Source organism: Medicago truncatula, chromosome 8 (genome assembly GCF_003473485.1).
Source record: "Medicago truncatula cultivar Jemalong A17 chromosome 8, MtrunA17r5.0-ANR, whole genome shotgun sequence".
Classification (NCBI taxonomy): domain Eukaryota; kingdom Viridiplantae; phylum Streptophyta; class Magnoliopsida; order Fabales; family Fabaceae; genus Medicago; species Medicago truncatula.
Window position 1 is genome coordinate 5,475,864 of NC_053049.1, and position 22,152 is coordinate 5,498,015.

The window sequence follows — 22,152 nt, forward strand, 5'->3', positions numbered from 1 at the left end:
AATATTTGTTGTTTTTTTTTTTTTTTAAATAATACTTGTTAGTATTGGAAAAAACTCAAGTCCCACATCAAATAGACGAGACTCTTGATGAAAGTTTATAAAGAGGAGGCACTCCTTACTTCACAAGCTGGTTTTGTGATGATGAGTTAGACCTCAAATTTAACAATTAGGTTAATTTAATCGAATTTTTTTTTCTTCATATGTTTGAAACATAATCAATATTATGTTAATTTTTAGTATATTATAGGTTATGTTTTGCATCAAATTGTTAAGAGCCTCACATCGGATATGAGATGGTCTGACAATATGTTGAAATTTAGGGTCTAACTCATCTCATCTCATATTCGATGTGAGACTCTTAAAATAAACATGTTTACAATTGTATTAATAGAGTATTTATAATTATGATTTGTATATATCGAAAATCAGTCCAAATTAAAACGGTATTTAATTGAGTCAGATAAAATGACTTTTTAAAGAAGTCATCCAAATAAAATCGATTCGCATGTGATTTTAATCTTTGTATCAGATAATTTTTTTTACCACAAAACCAATTCATACGGCACCGCTAACACCTTTCACTATTGTTAGTTGGACTTGTGAATCACTATTAAAATATTACTTTAAGAATGAGAATGTCAAACCTCATATGTGAAATTTGATAATATGCGACTCTAATACAACTTCAATACTCATGACTAACGCAAGTCTTGAGATTAATCTCCATATTGCTATGTGAGATCCAACTTATATACCATATTTAACGAGTTTAGATCCTAGTCTTAAAGGTATATTTCAAAAAACGAAGGTGTCCAACCACATATAAACATCCATCTAACAATTCGAAAACCCTATACAAATTCAATAAATATGTCCTTACATTTATTAAGATTTGAGTTACCCACTATTCGCACCCTCATATCTTTGGGTGTGTTAATCCATCTTGAAAGTGTGGCTTTCTAAACCTCTTCCCTAAACAAAAAAATGTTCTTGTACCCTACATGTTGGCAGAATCAGTTGCACAATAGAATATATCAAAGTTGGCATTGCTCCTTTTACACCAAAATTAAGTTCCTATTAAAGGAGTTAGTAATTTCATATGCATTGTTATTTACTCTCCCATTAACATCAACTTCCATGATAAACAATCATTCAAGAATACCATTTTTTTTACGGAATCATTCAAGAATACCTTTAGTAGTGGACATTATACAAACATAAATTTATGTTGCTAAGTCAATTCAGAAGGAAACAAAGTAAAAGGGATGGAAAAAATTCCCTTTTCTAGATATACCATTAGTTAAATCACATAAGTTTTGTTTTTCTAATTTCTGACCATGAATATTGGAATTAATGGCTGTTAAGTCATGTACCATGGTTAGTTGAAGAGACAATATCTAGACAGTGCTCTCTCTATAAAATCAACCATAATAAAGAGGAAAAATATATTGTACTAAAAAAAGGGAAAAATATAAAAGAAATTGTATAGTTTCGGTTGCATATTAAATATTGAACTTTACTAGTACTACACATTGTATAGGCTGGTGAATGAGCTGTTTAGTATAAACTTGATCAGAAAATGCATTGTCAAATCCAACGGCTGGAGACACTTGACTCTAACCGCTGCATTCATTTCCTCATTAAATGCTTTATTCACTTATAGTTACAAGTGTTTTAGGTGCATCCACACATTTGTGACATTAGTGACGGTTTAATCAAGATCAGACGGTCCAAAAAGTTACAATTATTTTTTAAATACGAAATTTAAATTTAGATAGTTTGATCTTGATCGCATGATCATTGATGTTTCGACTGCATGAATGTTAAGAATTTCCAACTGTAGGGAGCTGAATCTAATTAGGGAGGTACATTATATGATGCTAATTTTAGTTTTGCTCCTAATTTGTCACACAAATTAATACTAGATTATTTAATCCTTAATATTGATATGGTTAGTTAGGATGCATTATATTTTAAAGTATTTATATGATGTTACACACAAAACAAGACCAACCAGAGGCAGACACTTATTGGTTGGAAAGAAGAAACTTCTTGAGTGAGTGAGTGCTTTTTCTATAGCCTGTGAAATTCCAATGGCTTCAGTTGGTACAGTCAAATTCTTGTTATGCTTAATTCTATGGCTATGGAACTGCAACTTTCTACCTCATTGTCAAGGTTCATTCTTGTCATCATTCTATAATATCTATATAACATTTTTCTTACATTATTCGCTTTCATTTTGCATATGAATTTCTTTTGTTAGATGATCATGGCATCAAAATTCTAATCTCTTTCATTTTTGGTTGCAATTTTGGTATGAATTTGTAAATGTAGTATGTAGCATCAATTTATCTCAGAATTTTTAGGAAATATACAACTAGTGGTTCTGTTTTCTTCTTCCTTCATATGAAGTTCCATTTCACTTGCATAAGCATATACATGACTAGATCACATAGAGAGAAAGGGTCTTTTAGCTTATCTAATGGCACAAACGCGCACTTCTGAACTTGTTTAAGATAGCTTGTAAAAACAACTTATGACTGTTCATAAGCCATTTTTAGCTTATTTTTATAAGCTCTCTAGAATAGTTTATGAAACTATCTTATAGCTTACATGGTAACAATTTAACAAGAAAAAAAAAATCAGTTTGCTATAAGAAAGTTTCATAAAAATTGTACAACTAATTAGGCCATAAAATAAAAATAGTACTCTCATTGATTTTGAATACTTTTATTTTTTCTCTTCTTGATAAAGGGTTTTAATTATCTCTTAAATTATTTATAACATTAATAATTGATTGAAATTGAAATCTAATTAAGAGACTAAAATTGGACTAACAAAAAAAAATTAATTGCAGGTAAACAAGAGTACCCTTTTATTAAAAAAGCAAGTACATTTTCATCACCATCAATTTCAACTACATCAATAAACAAGGCTTATGATTACATAATAGTGGGAGGTGGAACTGCAGGGTGTCCTTTAGCTGCAACATTATCTCAAAACTTTAGTGTATTAGTACTTGAAAGAGGTGGTGTTCCTTTCACTAATCCAAATGTAACATTTCTTGAGAACTTCCATATTACCTTGGCAGACCTTTCACCAACTTCAGCTTCTCAATATTTTGTTTCAACTGATGGAGTTTTCAATGCAAGGGGAAGAGTTTTAGGTGGTGGTAGCTCTATCAATGCTGGTTTCTATACTAGAGCTAGCTCAAGGTAATTAAACTTCATAGTTCATACAATTTTTGTTTTTTTTAACTTCCACTTTTCATTATTTGAATGAAAATATGTCTTTCTTTTAGATTATTGCTATCCATATTAGAAAAAATTTCTTAGACAACCCAAAGCCAAACGTGTATACATATGCATTAAGAGAAATAGAGATATAAAAAATGATTCGATATATGTGATAGATTGATGACGTGATAGGAAGAGAAAAAATGAGGTGTTGAATATGCGTAAATAAATTTAAGATGTACAAATATTACAGGTGATCCATATTTTATTAATATTTTTTTTTTTGAGAAGAATACATTGCATCTAGGATATGTATGTGTCATATGATATGTGTTGATTATATGTCAGTGTTTTATTCTTCCATGTTTGATAATAAATACACATACCCTGTCAAAAAATAAAATAATATACATGCAAAAGTTACATTTTTATTTTATTATTAAAGCTCCCTAATTTTTTTTATTATTAAAGTTACTTTTTTTTTTTTGAGCAGTTATTAAAGTTACTTTTTGAATAGTTTATCCGAACATTTAATGCTAGAGTTATATTTAAAAAAAGAATAAAAAATACAAATTATAGAACATAGGGATGTTTAAATGTATTTTTCCATTTCTATATATGATTTGTTTACTGATATTCTTATAACTATTTACTACCTATGGTACACACCTAATAAATTTGCATCTCAACACACCTTGAATGTCTTTAAGAAAAGAAAGAAAAGTTGTTTGCGTGGGAAGAAAATAAAATTGTGGTAAAGAACAATGCTCGATTTAATTACTTTCATGTTGAAATTGTAGTAAATTTATTGAAAAGCTAGTAGTTAAATATTCTATTCTCAATTTAAAAAAAAAAATAGTTCGGTTCAATTGAAGACATTATTACATCTTCAAACTTTAGTATAAGGGTAGGTCACAATCTTTAGTATAATAATGTTTAACAACTAGATAGTGTTATGCATTTCACCCACATGTCACATCTTCAAACTCCAGTCAAATAGAATAAAATTAGAAACCCTGGTTAACTTTTCTCCCTCTAATTACTAACATTTTGCAACAATATGTTTGATTGTGCTTAATAATTAGTCCCACAACAAATCATCCTAATTCCTATGCTTAATATTTGGATATGATAATAAATACCTATTTAAGTAATTTGCTAAGAAAATAGCTACTTCTAGTACATTGAAATGTTAGAAGCATCAACAAGAAAGTAAAAAAGGGAAAGAAAATGTTTGTACAAAATTGTCATTAAGAATTCAAGAAAGAAAAAATGGTTACAAATCCTTCCATTAGGAATTGATTGTTTAGGATAAATATAGTAAATAGTGAACCACCCTTATATTGGTGACATTTATGTTTGCACATTTCTTAGACGAAACTCTTCTCTATTTAGTTAAATTAAATTAAATGCTACATGTGGTCCTTTGATAGTGATTAGGTAAGAGGGTCCAGATCTGAAGGAAATACATTCATTGTTACAAGGAAAGCCTCCAATTTTGGTGAAAAAGTCATTAAGGTGCTCTTTAGATTCCATGGTCCTTATTAGGAAATATGAACCACAGGAGCTATTAGTATTCCTTGTACGTTGAATTAGGGAGGGAGTCTTATCCTAATTAAAATTTAATTGAGCACACACATAAAATTTAAAAGAGAAACGATAAATTATTTCTCTTTTAAATTTTATCATTCTTGTGTATGCGCCTAAATATTTTATATTTGGGATGAGATTGTGTCCAACTTAGTAGGGTTTAGGGTTTAGCTTTAATAAGTATGTGTTTTGCTGTAAAAAAATATTTTACCCAATTAAGTTTAGGGTAAAATATATTTTTGATTTCTATAAATATACCAACTTTTTGTTTTCGTCCCTCTAAAATTTTCCTTCAACTTTTAGTCCTCAAATATTTTTCATCTTCACTTTTGGTCCCTTCTTTAAAGTAAACTCATATGTAGAATTCATATTTTTGAGTAAAATTTTGCAGAAAAATTCATAATATTATAAGAATCTCTCCCAAAAACATTTAGAATTTTTTTAACAAAACATGAATTTAATATGATATTTTATGGTTAAAAATTCATATTAAATTTATGTTTTGTTAAAAAATTCTATTTTTTTTTTATGAAAGATTTTTACAATATTCTACACATTTATGCTAAATTTCATTAAAAAAAAAAATACTAAAATTAACTTAAAAATAGATACCAAAAGTAGTGATTGAAAATTTTATAGGGACTAAAACTTGAAGGAAAATTTTAGACAACTAAAAACATATTTAATCCTTATTAAATTTAATTGGTGTATAGTAGAAAAGTTTCTAGTTTAAAAAAATTCACAGGATTTGAAGCTTATTTGAGTGGATGATCTCTAGCCTAAACATGGTTTAGGCCAAATTTTGTTGCTTACATAAATTGACAACTCTATATATTTTTTATATTAACAGTGTATATTAGTCTACCCTAAAAATAAAAGTGTATATTAATCTAATCTTTATTTATTTTCAAACATAAATATATACAATTTCTATGCCATTTTCAAAAGTGGTTATTACAGTTACAATAATATTATTAATGAGAGGCTGCAACTAACACATGCAGCGGTTTAATCGATAGAAGACATTTTGAGTAGAGAAATGATATTTGTACAACCACTTTGTGACAACTTTCTCTCTCATATTCACATTATTATCTTATTCTCTCTCTTCCTTTTTCTCTCTCCATTGTTTTTGACCAATGAAAAGATAGAGAGAGAAGAAGTTGTCACAAAAATTATATCAAATGATTGTTCAAATATCACTACTCTTTTGAGTAAAATATGGCTCCAGTTTTTTCCTAGCAAGGTCCCTACATTTGCTGTAACTAGTTGCAATACTTTTCCAGCCACTTAATTTAATTAAGTTCTTTACTAATTGGAAAATTCTTTTTTATTTATTCAATTCATATACTACTATTAATTAGTTTCTCCAAATATTATACACATCCCGTCAATGTAAGTCAAACAATCACAACCAATCATGTATATAAATTTAAAGATAGTGTTATCGAAGTCAAATATTTCTAACGATCTGATGATTATGATTGATCTGTAAAAAAATATACTCTAATAAGGCATATTAATTAAATCTAAAAACTTATATGGAATATGACATGCAGGTTTATAAACAAGGCAGGGTGGGATGTGAAGCTAGTAAATGAGTCATACCCTTGGGTTGAGAAGCAAATTGTTCATCGTCCAAAGTTTTCACCATTTCAAAGAGCAGTTAGGGACAGCCTTATAGACAATGGAGTCTCTCCTTTTAATGGTTTCACCTATGATCATATATATGGAACAAAAGTCGGCGGAACCATTTTCGACAGATTTGGTCGCCGACACACAGCTGCCGAACTTCTTGCTTCTGGAAACCCTGACAAACTTACTGTTTTGGTTCATGCTACTGTCCAAAAGATTGTTTTTGATACAACAGGTACATATACTATATAAGATATTTTAAGTCAAAGAGTTAAACATATACTTAAAATTTATGCGAAACGAATTTCATGCAGTCAGTGATCTCAGTCGTCGATAAAGATCGAATAGTAGATAATTCGAGTTACTGATTGGAAACAGTCATGATGTTAGCCATATAATATCTATCAATGGCTTAGATAGACTGACTGCGATGACAACTGAAAATTCTGACTGCAGGGTGTCCGAATCCAACGTTATGGCATATTAGGCCCTTCAAAGTAACTTATGACTAAAATAGGCAATATCCTATTTTTGCAGGTAAGAGACCAAAAGCAATAGGGGTTATTTTCAATGATGAAAATGGGAAACAACATGAGGCAAGGTTGGGAAATGATATGCAAAGTGAAGTGATATTGTCTAGTGGGGCAATTGGGTCTCCTCAAATGCTATTGCTAAGTGGAATTGGTCCTAAAGATGAACTTCAGAACTTGAACATCTCAGTGGTCCTTAACAATCCTTTTGTTGGGAAGGGAATGATAGATAATCCTATGAACACAGTTTTTGTTCCTTCTAATAGGCCAGTTCATCAGTCACTCATACAAACTGTAGGTATCACCAAGAAAGGTATATATATTGAGGCTAGTAGTGGATTTAGTCAGTCCAACAGCAGCATTCACTGCCATCATGGTATCATGTCACCTGAGGTATGCAATAATATTTCTATAATTTCTTAAAATAAAGTTAAAATAATCACTTTTTGAATCCTTATGGCCTGTTTGGTTTGAGAAAACAATTTATATTTTTTCGTTTTCATTTTTCACTTCTAATTATAAAATCGTCTGATGTTTTCACTTTGTTTCTTGATTTCAATGATTTGTAGCTGTTTCCACCGTTTCTTGTACAAATCGTTAAAATCAAGAAATAGAGTGCAAACTATATGACTGTTTCATAATTAAAAATGAAAACAGTAAAAATTTTCTCAAACCTAATAGGCCCTTAAGCAAATGTGCATAGTAGATTAGAAACCAGAAGTAATTGTTTTCATTTTTACACAATAAACCAGATCGGACAACTTCACACAATTCCTCCCAAGCAAAGATCAATAGAAGCTATTGAAGCTTACAAGAAGAATAAGCGAGACATACCTGTTGAAGCATTCAAGGGAGGCTTTGTCTTGTCCAAAGTTGGCAGTGCTTGGTCAGTAGGTGAGCTCAAGTTGGTCAACACCAATGTGAATGAAAATCCTGCTGTTACCTTCAACTACTTCAGTCATCCATACGATTTAAAGCGCTGCGTCGAAGGGATCAGCATGGCCATTAAAGTAGTCCAGTCAGAACACTTCACAAACTACACATTATGTAAAAGAGAAACCGCAGAGAGACTTCTTAACCTTAGTGTGAAGACTACTGTCAACTTCATACCAAAACATGCCAATGACACATCTTCCCTAGAGCAGTTCTGCAAAGACACTGTCATCACAATTTGGCATTACCATGGTGGATGTCATGTGGGAAAGGTAGTTAGCCCTGATTATAAGGTTCTTGACGTTGACAGACTCCGAGTCGTCGATGGTTCAACGTTTACTGAATCACCAGGAACAAATCCTCAAGCCACTGTGATGATGATGGGAAGGTATGCATAATGCATGCATGAATTATATTCATAAAACTGATAAACATGTGTTTTTATAAAATCTAGATATGTTTTTAGTCTTTGTAAAATTTACATTTTTTGGTTTTAGTTCCGGTATCCACTTTTTAGTCCCTAGAAGTATACGATTTTGTAATTTGTAGAGACTTAAAAGTGGGTACAAGGACCAAAAAAAAAATTTAATATAACTATACTGACTAAAAATATATTTAACCCTAAAATCTAATTACACAAGTTATGATACAGATTACAAAATTTGCATATGAATAATGTATTTATGTTTGTACAGGTACATGGGAGTGAAGATTTTGAGAGGTAGGTTGGGAAGATTGGCTGGTATATAAGGAGGATTTTGCTGTGTGAAGATCACTTCAAGTATTGAAAAAACCAACAAAAGTATGTAATATGAAGATAAAAGAAGCTGTTGCATATCAAAAAGAAAAGAAAAAACAATTGGCTGTAGAATTGGAAATGAATTTAGTTTATTCTTGGTGTAATTTCTAGAATACAGTGATTATTAGTAATCAACAAAGTCTTAGCTTTTTGAGTATAGTGGCTTATTTTAACCTCTATTTCAAGGGAAAAAGAGTAGTCATTTTGAGTTGGTAAAATCTATTTTTTCATTAGGCATTAAAACTTGAAAACAATTGATTTTTTTAGTTTTTGAAAAGCAAGCAAAATGGTAGTGTCCAATTAAAGATCGAGAGTATAATAACTACACAAAATATGCCTAGAAGTTGTTTCTTTCCATCACTCATTTAAAATATCTGCATTATGTGTAACTATACTCCTTTGAACAAATTTGTACATGTTTAAATAAGTTCCAGAGAATTAATTTAAAAATGTACCTCTTGAGCAGAAAATTAAGTATTCATTATAATGTCAAAGTTAGCCTAGACCTGATATTGGTTATATATAACCAAAAAAGATGTAAAAGAAATGAATCAAATGAATTTCTTTATTATTTTAGCATAGAAAATATTGTTGGACTGCACTGAAATTCAAAATAAAGTTCTTTTGTATTGGCTTGACTATTTACTTTAGGAGCTTAGGAAAGATATGATACACCATAAGTTTCTATAATTCAATGGTAACATAAAATAGCTTATACAAGGACACAATTTTATTCATTTTGCTCCATAAGTTTGTAACCAACAAAGATGGCTGCTTTTTGGTTTTGAGCATGAAAAAATATGCCATTTTTTCTATAACAGTATAAGAAAATGCAACCAAATCATAAACTTCTGTCTCAGTAATAAACATAAGTCCATTTTCATCATTATTTGTTTTCAGGAAGTGGTGACTTAATGGGATCCAGGCCATAGTTTAGTTGAAAATCCATGTTCACTTGTGCTACCTTTAGACAAACCTCTCAAATTTTTCCAGAAATGTCTTTTCTTCTCGGTGGTAATAGGCCCTGAAGTGGATTGCCTCCTGAATGACTCAAATTCTTGACCTGAAGTGCTGAGCAACTCTGAATCTGATAATCTTAACTTTTCATCACCAGATTGATAGGCATGAAGTGTTTTTTGATACTCCGAAAACTCTACTCTCTCATCTGAAACCTCGAAAAACTTACCTTCGACATTAGTTACAAGACTCTCTTTTTGAAAACTACCTGATCTTACGTAGTTTGTTTCCTCAAATTCGCTGCATACAAGCTGCAATGCTTGAACAACTTCTCCCATGAAAGGTCGTTGAGATACTTCTGGTTGAACGCACATGGAAGCAATCGCTGCAACCTTTACGACAGTATCAATGGATATGTTTGGCTTTACGAATGGGTCTATGATTGTTTGCAAGCCTTCGTCACTCGTGAGAAGTGGACGGACCCATGTCACGAGATTTTCTTGACCTGCTGGTTGTGACAAATCCACAGGCTTTCTACCGGTTAGGAGCTCAAGGAGTACAACTCCGTAACTGTAAACATCACTTTTGGCGAGAAGATGACCTGTCATTGCATATTCAGGAGCTAAGTAGCTGCAAAAACATGATGGCATTGAGATTAATTCAGTTTTCATTCTAGAGAATTATTATTAAGAATTCTAATATAACCATTCATATGAACCCTGGTTCAAAAGTAAACATATACGGAAAAGACGCATCAACATGAAATGAAAGTGCTAGCAACTAGCAAAGGGATTATTACCCGAATGTTCCCATGACATGTGTGGAGATGTGCTTGTTTCCATCTTCCAGAGCTGTTCTAGCCAATCCAAAATCTGAAACCTTGGCTGTAAAATCATGTCCCAACAAGATGTTACTGGACTTGAAGTCCCGGTGTATGACATAAGGATTGGAATCTTCGTGCAGATAAGCCAATCCCCGAGCTGCACCAAGAGCAATCTTCATCCGGGCATTCCAATCCAATGGATCGCTTTCCTTGTCAGCACCTGGTAAAATAGAGATTACTCAGAAGTCAGTATCTGAAAAGAAATGATCACCACTGACTTACTTACATAAGTGTTGATGAAATTCTTGAAGTGTGGGTTTGCTTACCATGCAAGTGGGATTCCACACTTCCATTAGGGACAAGCTCATAGACTAGGCAACGAGTTTGTTTCTCTATGCATATACCTATCAATTTAACTAAATTTCTATGGTGCAGTCGGCTAAGCATCTCAACTTCTGCCAGGAATTCGCGGCCACCACGTCGATCCTCTCTTTTGAGAATCTTTACTGCTACGTCTCTCCCATCATTTAGAACACCTTTGTAAACAAGTCCAAAGCCACCTTCTCCTAATATTCTAGAAGTGTCAAAGTTATTTGTTGCTTTCTCTAAGTCATTCAAGGTAAAATTCTTGGCGGACCCTGTATATGCTATCATTCCTGAATTGAAGGATCGTGATCCAGATCCTGACATAATCCCATGATTTAATGACCCGGAAACCCCTGCCACATTCAAACCAAATTCTATAAAATAGCATCCTTTGATTCCATTTTATGATGCTTAAAGAAAACAGGATCTTTATTTTGTATAATATATTCTAAACTATCAATAAAGCTTTTACCGAGTTGGTAATTGGACTTACTTAACTGTTTTGAAGAAGTTGACATTAAGCTATCTGAAACGTGTTCATGTTGATGAGTACAACAACTGTATTTCAACAGACAAAGCCAAGCAAGTCCAAGGAATAGAACAAAAGCAGTAATTGATGACAGTACAATTATAAAAATCATTCTTCCGTTGCTCCCTTCTTTTTCTTTGTTTGGTAAAGCTACTCCTAAAGGTTTCATCATCATTCCGTTGTTGTCACGACCAGGATTTGGACCATCATCTATACTAGAAACACCTGAGGGAATTGAAGGTGGAGATGGCGGAAGACCTGCATGCAGTATGCGAAAATATAAATCTAAAGAGAGATATCTACTAACGAAACCAAACATACTACAAAAAGTCACTTTCTAACATAAATAATCATAACAAACTTGTAATCAATATATAACCTGGATAATGAACATAAAGTACTTCATAAGCACCAAAGAGGGAATCATCTATTAGAATCTCCCTGTGCCAGAATTTCTTGTATATTAAAAATGCTGCAGTATTGTCAAATTTTACGCCTTTAGGTACCAAGTTTATGATAATATTGGTCTTATCTAGTTGCTGGTTAGCTGCATCGGCTCCCATAATACGAACTTGTGTATGGTTCAGCATAGCACTCGCTGCAATTTCATCAGCTAGCTTTGAAACAAGAGGAAAACACTTGTATATTGAAATACCAATGCGGAGTTTAACTTGAAGTGGCCATACACAACCACAAGGTGATCCAGGAGGTGTGTATGTCAACGGCTCCGAACAAGTAACGGACAAGCAATCTGCAGGAGGATCAACATCAGATAGCATTATTGAAATGATTATAAAGGAAGGCGCATGTGTATTTAAATAAAACTTTGGCTAATATAGATGCAGGATTAAGTTTAGAATACCTTTATTAGGAGGTGGAGGGGGAAGAACCAATGTATATGCTGGTGGTGGAGTCTTAATCTTGTTCAATGGTGAACCTAGAGGTGAAATTCTAGGCGAAGGATACGGCACTGATGATTGATGAACAAAGGATGTTAGAACAGCAATTCCAGTTCAAAAAAATGAAACGATAAACGTAGAAAAAGAACACACAATGCTTGGTAACGAAATTCAGCCAATTTTGCCTACACCTCCAACTGCAGAGCAGTTGCCAATCCTTTGCATTATAATATCAAAACTTAAGGTTTACGGAGTAAAACTTGTATATCAATACTACGGTCTAAAGGGCGAGCCTCTCTCTCTTCGCTCAATTGGCCTGTTCACTTATCATTAACTAGGTGCCATATTCAACAAAGGATAAAATCAAACCTTTGGTGACTGTAAATGCTAATAAAAAAGAAAGATGGATGAAATGAAAGAGTATAATTAAAGTCGATGACATTAATAAATAAGGATTTTATACCATCCAGATGGCCTGACCAAAATGCTGGTGACGGTGCAGGTGCATGAATAAACTTGCTCTTCGGTGAAGAGAAAGGAGGTTGTGCTTTGAAAACTGAAGGACCTATTATACAAGATAATTTTATAGAATAAACGAAATCAATATTGACATTTCAGTAAAAAGTTTAGGTGGTAATTTTATTTAAGCACTTTCAGGGAGTGAATCAAACCTTGACTGCTGTAAGAAGGAGCCTGGATTGGAGAGTTCGTCCCTGGAGTACGATTTTCGTTCTTTATTCGGGAATGATGATGATGCTTATGATGTGATATTGGAGAACCCAAAGAACCATGTTTCCATACCTTTCTAGGAGCTTTGTCAGGTGACTTGGAATGTGGAAATGCAATACTTCTAGGAACGCCGGACGATGACTTGTCAGGTGGTTGTGCAATACTTGAACGAACATGAGAAGAAGACACTGTTGGCGGGACTGCAATACTTAAATGACTTCTGGTTCTGAAATGAGGTAGATTGGTGTCTACAAGTGTAAAAATGAACTTCAATTTAGGATAATTTCTAGCATGAACTTTCCTAAATAATATTTTATCAACTATAAAATTAGTTAACGTAAAATTCCCCAGATTTTCTAGACCTTATTTACGATCTTCAACCTGTTCTGAAGCATAATGTTAAATTCATACAACTAATACAAAAATGTACAGTCATTACCCCTAATTTTGTTTCTTAGAATCCCTCTGTTAAGCATATAGTGTAAGTCAGAGATCAAACCAATGTTGTCAAATATGGCCATAGCAGCGCTATAACGCTATGGTATAGATGGATTTCAACAAATTGCTTTTGTTCTATCATACGCGATTTAGTACAAAGTGTTGTCAAATAGTTTCTATATCGTAGCAGAATTTGAACAAAATGTTATTTCACCAATTGACAACATAGGATCAAACCAACTAAATCAATGATCTTGATCCAATGTTCACTTAAAGTATCTTTTTTAAGTAATTTTAACTTACACACTAATTATAGTTGTCCAATGTTGTTGAAATGTTTCATACCAAACAGTACAAAATAAAAAGATTGTATAGAATAACAATTACACTAACATTCATCTTTAAGAGAGAGAATCATAATATAAACCCATTATCATTATAGATTATAAATATCCAAATACTTACAATATGTTAATTACTACAACAAATTTCATTTTCATGACCAATTCAAGAACTTAAAACACATGAATTATACTCATTCATACCTGAAAATTCATGAAGCTGTTGATTACTGAGGACAAAATGTAGCATAAATATCAGAAAAATTAGAAACACTCCCATTTTCTGCTAAAGAAGAGCTAGATCAATAGAGAAAATCTCTCAGCTTTCACCAAAAAACCAATGACAGAACAAAATTGAAGAGAATCTAGTAGAAACAGAAACCTATGAAGCAAAACTAGAATGCATGTGAAAGTAAAACATAAACCTATGTTTCAAGACAGGTCAGTAATAGTACAAAACTGAATTTGGTGGAAAACACCAAAGTTTCATGTTATTAAACATTAATCATTGAAGACATGAGAATTGTGAAAGTAGTGTGATCATTGTTTTAGAGAGAAAAATGTAAGTAAGAGATGAAACAAAAAAGCATAACCCCACTTCACTTTAAGCATAACAAAAGATCAGTAAACACTTCAGTAGAGTTGGTGGGGTTGTGCATATGTAATATGAATGTGCTTGATTGAGAGAGAGAGAGAGAGAAAGAGAAAAGTCATAAATATTGACTATAAAGTAAGAGATTAATTGGATTGAATTGATTAACTAAGACCTTAATGCTTGACTTTGTTTTCAGTTTATCAAGGTAATGATCCACTTGGACAATTAGTAGTAGGACTTTGGGATTGGCTATCTTGATTAATGGGAATGGCTTAACAATAAAGGTAAAGGTTAAAATACAATTTAGCAACTAAAATGAAGGAAACAAATTAAAGAGAAAACCTTAATACATATATTAGCAAGTTTATAGATTGTTTTAATCACACGTGCTCATACAGGACTTTAGTTAAAGCAAATAATGTTTGAAATTGCCATTTGTCGGTGTGACTAGTTCAACCGGTAAATCTAATTAATATGCTTAAAACATTATACTATAAAGGAGTGGTTTACCCTAAAGTAGAATTTTTATCTTTCTATCAAAAGAAAAAAAACTGAGAATTTCTATCTATCTACTACTATTATACAGCATTGAAGCAATAATGTCAATTTGTCAAAATGACCCGTGGGCTATAAACTCTGGCATTCATAGTATAATTTTGTCTTCATAAAAAAATCAGGTCTAACATCATAGTTAGCTATTGTTGGAATGTTGGTCAGTTTTAATAATGGACAAAACTAAGGTTTTTGTTGCTGACAGTAATGGACAAACAAGGTTAGGTACCCCAACTCTGATCTATTAAATTTATAATCTCATTTATTTTAGGTTAAATCATAAAGGAATAAACTATAATTTTTATTTATTTTTGCCTGGGGAGTAATTTTTTTTATCAAGTTAATGATTTCTTTCAAATGATTCAAATAATACATTCACTTTTAATGCTTCATTTTATATATAAAGTTTGAATCATATTTGAGACGGTTTTAAAATGATCATTATAGTATCATTGGTATTAAAAAACTTCCCTTTCCCATTTTTTTATATATAATTGCCTAAAACACACATACTACTATAATATTTTTCTTTTTGAAATAATGAAGACACGTTCATTTATGTGTATTCATGAACCAACGATATATTGTTGGACATTACTATTGACTAGGGCCATTATTCTTGAGGGTGACAAATAAGGACGTAATTTACGATCACATATCAAATCATATCAACAGTATTTCAATCTTGTTATTTTCCTTTTCAAGCTCTTGAATATTGATATCCATGCTCAATTTTATTTGAAGCTGTTTTGCGTAATTTGGTACGACTGATACAGGTTATTCTTGGATATTTTTCTCTTTATAATATTTCTTGTTGTCCTTCTTATAAAGATCGTAATTACTTGAGTTTTGCATCATTTCCATCCTAAGTACTATGTGTTCCACTAGTTTAACAATTGATCATGATTAATATGTGAATTTTTTCGGTTACATAATTAATATGTTAACTAATTATATTAAATGAATAATCTCAAATAAAAATAGTCGTAGTTAGACAAAAACTGATGAAATGCACATGGTGGTCCATTCCGTTTGATAATATGACCCCACCAGAGATAGAATTGGATTTGGTTAGTTGTTTTAATTTAGAGAAGAGGTTGGGTAGAAACTTAATTCAACGTACTCTTGAACTTCACTGGATTTTTAGTCATTACACTACGTGATAAAGAAAAGTAATTCAACCCAAATTTTACAAGGATTAAAGTTTAAATTTCGTTGTCAATTTTTATCTCGGATTTGTCGGATTAAAGAAAAGTGATGGATAACATGTTAGTACATTTGTCGCTACTCTATAAACTTGTGAAGTTTCTCGGATTATGGTGAGCCATCAAGTCCAATTTTTTTTTAAACTTTTTCATATAAAAAATATAAGAAAATACTAACGAGTATATTTTAACGACTTAATAAATTTTTATGAAAGTCTATGTAATCATTGTGTTGAACTTGCTTAAGAAATAATTTTTTATTGTAAAATCTTTAAATAGTATTTCAAGGCTGCATGAGGGAGTAGGCGAGGGAATAGGGAATTGGTTTGATAATAACATTAGGAGGGTCGTTGGTGATAGTAAGAGCACGTTTTTTCGGCATGATATTTGGGTGGGGGATGTTCCTTTAAAAGTTAAATTTCCCCGTATTTTTGATTGTCAGTTCACAAGGATTGTTCGGTGGAGATGATGAGGAGGATGGTTGGGTCGGTTGAGGGGAGGGAGAGGTTGTGGCGTCGGCGGTTGTTAATTAGCATGGGAGGAGGAAAGTGTGAGGGAGTGTACCATGTTACTCTTGAACATTGTTTTGCAGGATACTGTAGACGACACTTGGAGGTGGCTTTTAGATCCTATTCATGGTTATTCAGTGCGGGTGGCTTACCGCTTTCTCACAACTTCAGGTGAGTTGGCTGATAGGCCTCAAGTTCTCAACGTTTGGCGCCTTCTTCGCAACAGACTTCCAACCAAGGACAATTTGTTGCGGCGGAGAGTTCTTTCTCACACTGAAGTGGCGTCTGGTTGTGGGAATAGAGAAACAACATTACATCTTTTTTTGGAATGCGACTTTTTTGGGTCTCTTTGGTCTCATGTTTGGATTTGGTTGGGTATCTCCTCAGTTTCAACTGCTGATCTTCATCAACACTTATTACAATTTAGCAATATGGCGGGTTTACCTAGATCTATACATATGTTTTTTAAAATCATTTGGTTTACCTCTTTTTGGGTAATTTGGAAGGAAAGGAATGATCATGCGTTCAATAATCAGGCTTCTATTTCCTCCATTCTTATTGAAAAGGTTAAACTGACATCTTTTTTATGGCTAAAATCGAAACAAGCTATGTTACCTTACTACTATCATGACTGGTGGAATCAACTCTTCCTCTGTATGGGCGTCCACGTGTAGTTGTATTTTCATTTCCTGTTTTTCTTCTTTTGGTTGTGCTTTGCTGTTTGTAGCAAGTAATATTGTATACACTCTTTCGTGATTCCCCCTTGCACGCCTTGTGCGGGGTAAATCACTGTTATTAATATATAGGCTAAAGTGCACTTTTACCCCCTAACTTTCAAAAACTTCCAATTTTGGCCCCCTAAGTACAAAAACTACAATTTTGCCCCCCTAAAATTTAGCCCCTTTGCATCTTTGGTCCTTTTGATCAATTTTGACTTATTCAATGCCTACAGCCACGTGTGTAATTAATGAATTAAAAATCATCTTTTTTTTATTAATGAAAAAATAGATAAAAAATCATCTTTTTTTTATTTTTTAATTAGACACGTGGCCTGCCCACGTAGGCATTGAATAAGTCAAAATTGACCAAAGATGCAAATGGGCTAAATTTTAGAGGTCAAAATTGTAGTTTTTGTATTTAGAAGGCTAAAATTGCAAGTTTTTTAAAATTAGGGGATAAAAGTGCACTTTAGCCTAATATATATCTCCTTTTTGTTTGTTAAAAAAAAAATAATAATAATTTCAAAGACATTTGTTTGGAAGACTCAAACATAAAATAGAAAAGGTTGGGACCGTGCCTTTTGCTTTATTTTCCTCCATAACCATGAGAACAACGTTGTCGACCGAGTAGCAAGCCACACACACATTTTGTCGGTGATTTACGTTAAGATTCATTTTTGCTACCCAGTTTTGAAAATGACATAGAAAACCTTATCGTGCGATAAATGATCGTTAGTTGAATAAAAATAATGCACTGTCTTCAGTACAAGTCTTAAAATACTTCCAATATGGTTATTTCGTTTTTTTATTTTTTTATTTTTATAGTAGTTATTTTTAACATGTAATTTAGCATTATTTTTGTTGTTAATTCGATTAAGCTTGCACTAATACTATGATTTTTTTTTTGAAGAAGGTAAAATGAAGTTTATTCAAAACGCAAAGAATCTAAGCAAGCACAAAGAATGCTTAACTAGGAGACTTAAGTAGGAACATACAAAGAAAGAGTGTGTCGTATATATGCGGAACACCCAAACAAAGATCCATGCGTCAAAACAAACTTCTACAAATAAACCAAAAACACCCTCCACTGAGGGCCCCCCAAACCAATAAAAATTAAACATCGTAACCAAAAAGTCATCTCCAAAAACCAAATTCTAAATGCCTGAGCAATAGTAGAAACAAGTCTTGTGCCAAACTGTTGCAAAATCCATCCAAAATAACCATCAATCCTACCAAAAACCCGGGTAACCGCACTTTGCTTCTCTTCTGCAGTTGAGCGCAGTTAAGCACAAGTAAAATCACCACCTAAGTATTTGAAAACCCAATTAACAACAAACTCATAGAAGAAAACCCGCAAAAGACATGACCACCACCAAAAATCACCACAAGCACCAGAAAGACCACCACCACAAAAACCACCATTAATCCTCACCAAAAATCAGCACCAACCACCACGAGCATCATCACGAAAACCAACACCAGCCACCACGAGCATGATAAAGGAGAAAAAGAATGAACATCATGCTATTTGTTTATCTTGTTAGGTCTAAATTGACCCATGTCTCAAGGAGATATCACCTTTATAATTCAATATCAATAGATATAAGAGTTATAAGAAATTAGTCTCCAATAATAATACATAATTGGAACGATACAGAGAAGATTAGCATGGCCCTTGCGCAAAGATGACACGCACAAATCGAGAAATGGTCCAAAAAAAATTTCATAAAAAAGAAAAGAAATTAGTGTTCAATAATAATACATAAGCAATTACAACGAGCTCGTCTATATAACTGCCACACTCGGAAACGATTTAATTTTACACGTTTTTTCACATTTTTTACTCCTCAATCACATGCTGACTTGGGCATCAAATTAGTTACCTATTTTTGCAGGTTTCTTCCTGTTATCGCGATTTTCGGGTGTCAAGTCATAAATTAGGCTTGAACCTTTCAATCTTTGATATTCTCTATTTTTTCTTGGGAAGGGCAAAATTGAGAAAAACCTTTAGATTCTAAGTTCGGGGGTCGTTTTCACTACGGGAAGGTGTTAGGCACCCGCGGTGACTATAGTACTCTATAAGAGCCGTTTTCTTAGTTTATGTCTACGCTTTATTTTTAATGCTATTTATAAAAAAGGAAATTTATTTATGTTAAGAATGGGGGGAGAAAGTGTTTGAGGTTTTATTTTAGTGGACTTGGAGAGGTTTTGACCTCATGCCTACATACCCATTTAAGGGATCAAACTCCATGTAGTTCTCTCTCAAAAAATGCTTTTTGTGTGTTTGGTTGATTTTAGTTTTTGTTGGAAAATGGTTTTGAAGAAAAGGAAGAGGCCTTAAAGGCATAAGAGAAGAAAATGGTGAATGGTTGGTCCAATTGTTATTAAAAAAGTCTAAGTAGGAATTAGGATTCGTTTGGATTTGATTAAGAAAGTAAAGGAAAAAATTCAATGGAGTTTTGACTCCAAGGTTTGTTTGGAAAAATTTGAGTGATGGAATTGGTTTATTATTTTTTGAAAATTGACATTTGTCTAAAAATCGCGTTTCCTAAGCATACATCTAAACGGTAATCATGCAACGTGTGTGCGTGTCGGTGCTTGTGTCGGTGTACATCCCTTATAGTGTCCATAGTCCTTTATATTGAGTCCTAAATACATGCTATGGTCTTGCAAGGAATTTAAAAAGAACTAATCTATCTAAAATTATTACAAACCCAATTGATGTAGAAATGAATAGAGAAATGATGCCAAAACTATGGGATGAATGAAATGTGAGATGAAATGGTTAGTATCATAAGGCATAAAAATAGTAGAAAGGTAAACAAAATTGAATAGAATAGCAAGAGAGAAAAAAAAAAGTAATGAAATGAAATAAAGTGGCAAAATATACCTAAAATTGGTTATGACACTTAGACATGCACATGACCTATAATCCTCTCATTATAGCAATGTTAAAGGGGTTTGATTTTGAGCTATAATGTGGGAACAAATAGGACACATTCAAGCCAAGAATCATGACACCTTTTTTTAAAATATTTTGCACTTTATTTCTTGATGAAAAACACACATTGCTTGCAAAACAAGAAAGAAATGAAAATCCACATCCACAATCAGCAAAACATACATGTGATCAGCAACATATTCACCATGAAATTACACACCAATCATCCACATCACATGCCAACATTTTATGAGAAAATATACCACAAAAATACACAAACTTAGATCAAACACAAAATTAATCAAGAAGAAATAACACACACATTTTTATCATTTTTTAAACCACTGAAAAATATCACAAAAGTGTTAAAATGTATTAAGAAACATATAACAATTTTTTAGGAATTTTTAGAGAAAAGATTGAGCATGCAGAGGTTCAATTAGCAAAAAAAGCAGGGTGCAGATAGCAGGAAAATAGCAAAAAAACGAAAAAAGGCAAAGCCCAAACCAACCAAAAGATCTGGAGGCGCAGGGAGCGTTGGATCAATCTAGAGGCTGAGAAAGAAAGGGAAGAACCGAAAATAAACCGGACCGATTTAATTGTTTATAAAAAGGCATGGGACCGTTTTTTTCTATTTGCTTCCCCTTCCTTCTCTCTCTTCTCTCACTTAGTGAGAGAAGCTCCCACTTCTCTCTACAACTCCGATCGTCTTCTCCGATGGACCTTGCCATTCCGGCGTGGTGGCCGGCCGCCGCCGGAATCGAGCAAAAGCTCCGAATTCAAATTTTTTTTAAAGATTTAGATATCCTTTTTTATGCTATTCACGAATCCGAACTTAGTTTTTTGAAAAAAAGTCCCAATCGGAGTAGATCTAACTTCAAAGATTCAGAAATTTTTGAATTCAAAAGGAGGAAAGAGGAAAGAAGAAGTTGTTACCTATTTGTGATGTGTTGTGGAGCAAGGGAGAGAGCTTTGCTTTCTTCTGGATCCGGAATATTCCTTCCTTTTTTCCTCTTCTTCTTCTCGTGACTCTTTGACCGAATTTGTGCTTGTTGTTTGGTGATGTTCTTGGTGATTTGGTTCGGACTTTGTTGATTTTGGTGGTTCTTGGCGCGGATTTGTTGCTGGATTCGGCGCTGGATTCGGTCTTGTTGCCGGATTCGGTGCTGGATTTGGTTTTGTTGCTGGATTCGGTGCTTTCGGTTCGGTTCCGAACTTTTTTCCCTCTTCTCCTCTCTCTGTGATCGTGCTCGGATTCGCCGCTTTCGGTGGCGAATTCGCACTTGAATTGCAAAGCAGAAACGGTTCAGTGATGAAGATTCGCGAAGAATCTCCGAGAATCGCACAAAAAGAATGATGAATTTGATGAATTTGTGATGATTTTTGGTTAGGGTTTATGTGAATATTCTTGATGATTTTCTATGATTTTTCTGTTTTGATTTGTAACTGAATGGAGAGAAAAAAAAAATCTGTTTGTGGTGATGTCAAAAAAATCTCCCTGGATCTGTGCAGATTCAGTCTATTTATAGACTGCCAAGTGTAATTTTGGACCAATGAGGCGCTGCCATCTGGACTTGGACCTTTCTGTAAAAAAGAAAAATAAAAGGACTAATCTGCAATTATGAAAAAGGACTTAAAAATGCAATTTGGAAAAGTATTGGACTAAAATGCAATTTTAGAAACTGTTTCAGGGACTAAAATGCAATAAAAATAAAATTGGACTAAAATTGGTAAATTGGACAAAACGTAAAGTGAAACCAAAAATAAAATCAACAAAAGGACTAAAATGAACCAGCTACAAAAATGAGGTATTTTAAAATACCTCT

At 32.9% G+C, this 22,152-nt stretch overlaps 2 protein-coding genes and 1 non-coding gene across 3 annotated transcripts; 2 read left to right on the plus strand and 1 right to left on the minus strand.

Moving 5' to 3' along the window:
- Positions 1-1,989: 1,989 nt before the first annotated feature.
- LOC25500449 (protein HOTHEAD) lies at positions 1,990-8,902 on the plus strand. The gene is made up of 6 exons (XM_013588869.3): positions 1,990-2,175; positions 2,858-3,215; positions 6,386-6,696; positions 6,999-7,384; positions 7,744-8,312; positions 8,620-8,902. The coding sequence occupies exons 1-6, from the start codon at positions 2,094-2,096 to the stop codon at positions 8,672-8,674; spliced, it is 1,761 nt and encodes a 586-aa protein (XP_013444323.1). The 5' UTR covers positions 1,990-2,093; the 3' UTR covers positions 8,675-8,902.
- A 428-nt stretch (positions 8,903-9,330) lies between these two features.
- LOC25500450 (receptor-like serine/threonine-protein kinase ALE2) lies at positions 9,331-14,696 on the minus strand. The gene is made up of 9 exons (XM_039828568.1): positions 14,010-14,696; positions 12,969-13,274; positions 12,761-12,862; positions 12,261-12,368; positions 11,778-12,149; positions 11,363-11,656; positions 10,830-11,222; positions 10,480-10,723; positions 9,331-10,310 (listed from the first exon to the last, which is right to left on the minus strand). Exons 1-9 carry the CDS (start codon positions 14,083-14,085, stop codon positions 9,635-9,637), a joined length of 2,571 nt encoding a protein of 856 aa, XP_039684502.1. The 5' UTR covers positions 14,086-14,696; the 3' UTR covers positions 9,331-9,634.
- A 4,306-nt stretch (positions 14,697-19,002) lies between these two features.
- Positions 19,003-19,109, plus strand: LOC112417658 (U6 spliceosomal RNA). The gene has a single exon (XR_003008251.1). It is a non-coding gene; the product is annotated as a U6 spliceosomal RNA (small nuclear RNA).
- Positions 19,110-22,152: the final 3,043 nt, after the last annotated feature.

Coding starts and splice junctions, on each gene's coding strand:
- LOC25500449 (XM_013588869.3), top strand. CDS start 2,094: ATGGCTTCAGTTGGTACAGTCAAATTCTTGTTATGCTTAATTCTATGG. Junction 6,697..6,998: donor GATTGTTTTTGATACAACAG/GTACATATACTA, acceptor CTATTTTTGCAG/GTAAGAGACCAAAAGCAATA. Junction 8,313..8,619: donor ACTGTGATGATGATGGGAAG/GTATGCATAATG, acceptor ATGTTTGTACAG/GTACATGGGAGTGAAGATTT.
- LOC25500450 (XM_039828568.1), bottom strand. CDS start 14,085: ATGGGAGTGTTTCTAATTTTTCTGATATTTATGCTACATTTTGTCCTC. Junction 11,657..11,777: donor ACTTTATGTTCATTATCCAG/GTTATATATTGA, acceptor TACTGCATGCAG/GTCTTCCGCCATCTCCACCT. Junction 10,311..10,479: donor CATGTCATGGGAACATTCGG/GTAATAATCCCT, acceptor ATGTTTTTGCAG/CTACTTAGCTCCTGAATATG.